Source organism: Sabethes cyaneus, chromosome 3, assembly GCF_943734655.1.
Source record: "Sabethes cyaneus chromosome 3, idSabCyanKW18_F2, whole genome shotgun sequence".
In the NCBI taxonomy this organism is placed as follows: Eukaryota; Metazoa; Arthropoda; class Insecta; order Diptera; family Culicidae; genus Sabethes; species Sabethes cyaneus.
In genome coordinates this window covers 211,709,356-211,712,626 of record NC_071355.1, presented here as the reverse complement: position 1 = coordinate 211,712,626, position 3,271 = coordinate 211,709,356, and the positions used below count along the sequence as shown (strand labels likewise).

Sequence of the window (3,271 nt, the reverse complement as noted above, 5' to 3'; positions counted from 1 at the left end):
TAGCCTGTGTAGACGAGTAACCAACTTTTCTGGTCCCATTTTAATAAGCTCCGCTCCGATGCCATCCTTTCCAACCTATTTATTGTTCTTTAGCTGCATGATGGCCTCCTTAACTTTGCTTATCGTTGGGCTGTCATCTCTTCTCCGTTTTTCTCACCGTCGAAATTACCTTCCCCGCCACCATGATTCTTCACCTGGGTGTTCACCAGGTGTTCATCGGAATGCTGCTCTCAGCTTTCTGTCATCTCATGATCGCCCATCAAAATACTGCCATTCTTATCCCGACACATTTCGGCTCGCGGCACAAAGTATTAATAACAAAGCATTGCAATCACGATGGCTTGATTAGACAGAAGATGAATTATGAGCGATGAGACGCCAGGGATCCTGACAAGTTTGACAGACCGAGCAGATACAAACGACTTCTTAGTACTGCACACCGGCTCTCGCTTAATTCTGTCTGATGCTGGAATCGCAACTGTATTCCACTGCTGAGTCTTTCCTCGTAACAATTAGTTCGATTTAATAACCGGCTCAACTTGGTATTTCAGCCTTGTACTCGATATTTAGATTAATTCTTTTATACTACCGTTAAGACATACTAAACATAGACATAAACACCTGCGAACACGCGGAAAACTTAACCTTACACATAATAAAAAAAAGCTCATATTAAAATTTACTGAATCTGTTCTAGTCATTTATTCAGCAACTCAATAGCTACTATAATATTATTCACACAATAAGTAATTCGAAATTATCTCCATTAACTTCCAGCTTCGTCGGCCCGGTTGCTCGTCCATTGCCAGTGGAAACTACTTCCATAAGTAGTTGGCCTTTGATTCTGCTTAGATGGAAACGCGCTTGAGCAACACAATATTCGCGTGATGAACAGACCTAACCCATAGCCTTTAACACGGACTTAATCTTTGCCATAAAAATTCACTTCGCTTGTTCTTAATATAGTTATAACTAATAAAAGACACGATTACGCTCTAGAAATAGATGAGGCAGTTTCGCTTCTCAGTACGAAATCAGTGATAGATTATTAATAATATTGTTTAAACAAATCTACCGTTTTGCGAAATGCGTACTCATCGAACCACCGGCCCGTTGAATGTTGTTCCGGTTAGACTTGATCCGTTTTTCCACCGTTTCGTTATTTGCGGCATGTTTGAACTGCTTAGTGATAAAATTCTTATCATATTTTGAATTTTTCTCTTTTTGTTCTTCCTTGCGGTCTTCGTCCTCATAGCGGCGAACGTTTTTCTGACGCTCACTATCCCTCCATTCTGCATTCTGCAGCATAGCCTTTCGGCGGGCTTCAATTTCCCCCTCGGTCAAAGGAGCTTTTTTCTCTGGGCGGTTCCACGATGGCTTCTGGTTGGCCTGATGGGCCTTTATTTCTTCTCTTTTGTAAAGACGCACTTCATTGCGTTTAGACAAGTGTAACTTTTTGCCAGAAGCCGACACAAGACCAAAATTTCTCGCTTTCGATGATTTCCGATCATCGTCAGAATCATCGCGGTTGGGTAAACCTTTTTCGTTAGACGAAGAATCCGAATCCGATGGGATTGGTGACTTGTGACGATGAGGTCTGCGATCTCTCGAACGTGAACGCTCACGTTTTGCTGCCGGAGAGCGTCTGCGATCGTCTTCTCTAAAACGATAACTTTCTCGATGCGATCGTTCTCGTTTCCGACCATCTCTACGATCTGGACTATTCGAGACACTTCGGTGACGCATTCTCTCTGTACTATGCTTGTTTGATTTGTATCGTTCCGACCGATCCTGATCTTTACCGTGATGTCTTCTTTTTGATTGCTCCCTTGCATTATTCGAGTCTGAGTCTGAGGTATTACTCTCACTGCTGCTGCTATTTTTTCTGTGCTTTTTTGGTTTAGCTAATTTATTCAGCTCTTTAGATAGCTTTTGATACTTCATATTTAACAATTTATCTAAGCCAATTTTGTCACCTTCCTTAGATTTAATCTTTTTGTATTTTTCTGCAAGAATTTTATCTAAATCTTGCCTCTCGTTTCCTGAGTCGGATTCACTATCCGAACTGGATTTCCTTTCCTTCTTCTTGGATTCTAAAAATGATCAATTTAATTATTAGCGAAAAACAATTCGTGCTTCATTATACCTAGGTACTTACTTTTTTTCAATTTTTTATTTTTATCTTTCCGCTCATGAATGCTACGGTCGCTTTTCAGCAAACGATGCAGCTCTTTTAGCTTCACAGGATTCTCCAATATCTTTTGTCGGCTTTCGACCTCCTTTTGCTTGATAGCCATCAGAGGATCTTCCATCAACTTTCTGGCAATATCGACTTGTTCTGTTCCCTCTAATCCCTTGTATTGACGGATAGAAAACGGAATACATTCATGCTCGACGTGGTTTTTCGGCTGACTTATTCCTACACTCGGGCCTGCTTTTTCCTGTGCATCCAGCTGTTCAAAAGTTTTATCGATTGTGCGACCCAGCAAGTACTCCTCTCGGTTAACCTGTGGCCCTTTGTACATCCATTCCAGTTTGCGATCGCCGTCGGTGTCGGCAATGAGACCGGATTTCTTAGCCATACTTTTTAGTTCCTCACGATTGCGCTCCTCGTCTATTTCATGCTGCAGTTCCGCAAGTTTCCGTTTTTCATCGGCATCGGCTTGTTCAGCTTTCCAAACGCGCTCTTGGTTTTTGAATGTATTTGGATGCCAAGATTTTTTTGTGTTCTGAAACAGGAGTTGAACAAGCAATTTGAATAAGCATTCATGGCATAATAAAGTGTAAATACAATCTTACCAAGTCTCCACCTCCCATCTTTGCAGTTCAATTAGACCGCTTATCAGTGGTTTTTCCAAGGGTTTTTCTATACACTTATTATTATTCTTTAATTAGCAAAAATCTGTCTGCAACCAAAGCTTTTAGTTGAAGTAAACAGACCTACGAAAATTTAAATACTGTCAAAACACACTCTACCAGAAAAGTACCCAACGGTACGTAAAACATGACAAAAAATTGGTAAAATAAGGGTAAAATTGAATGTTTCCATTGTTAGGTAAATTTATTTTCTATTTTGCCCAAAAACAAGGGGTTTCCAGGAAGGCGCGTAAGTGCATAGTAATCAGAGATTTCTTTTGTAATATTGCCCGTTTCTTTGGTAAAGCGGGGTACGCTGCTGAAAAGTAATGGGTAAAAAGATAGGACAAGAAATGCTCAAGAAATCGATTTCGTTTACGATTTCTTAAGCAGTACGCACTTCATAAGAAATATT

At 40.4% G+C, this 3,271-nt stretch overlaps 1 protein-coding gene across 1 annotated transcript; it reads right to left on the bottom strand.

Annotated features, from left to right (window-relative positions):
* Positions 1–729: 729 nt before the first annotated feature.
* LOC128742994 (pre-mRNA-splicing factor CWC25 homolog) lies at positions 730–2,904 on the bottom strand. The gene is made up of 3 exons (XM_053839495.1): positions 2,800–2,904; positions 2,159–2,729; positions 730–2,093 (listed from the first exon to the last, which is right to left on the bottom strand). Exons 1-3 carry the CDS (start codon positions 2,815–2,817, stop codon positions 1,072–1,074), a joined length of 1,611 nt encoding a protein of 536 aa, XP_053695470.1. The 5' UTR covers positions 2,818–2,904; the 3' UTR covers positions 730–1,071.
* Between the last annotated feature and the right edge of the window lie 367 nt (positions 2,905–3,271).

Bases quoted from the DNA above. Each gene is read 5' to 3' on its own strand.
- LOC128742994 (XM_053839495.1), bottom strand. The intron at 2,094-2,158 runs GTAAGTACCTAG...GATCATTTTTAG, and splicing joins AAATAAAAAATTGAAAAAAA to AATCCAAGAAGAAGGAAAGG.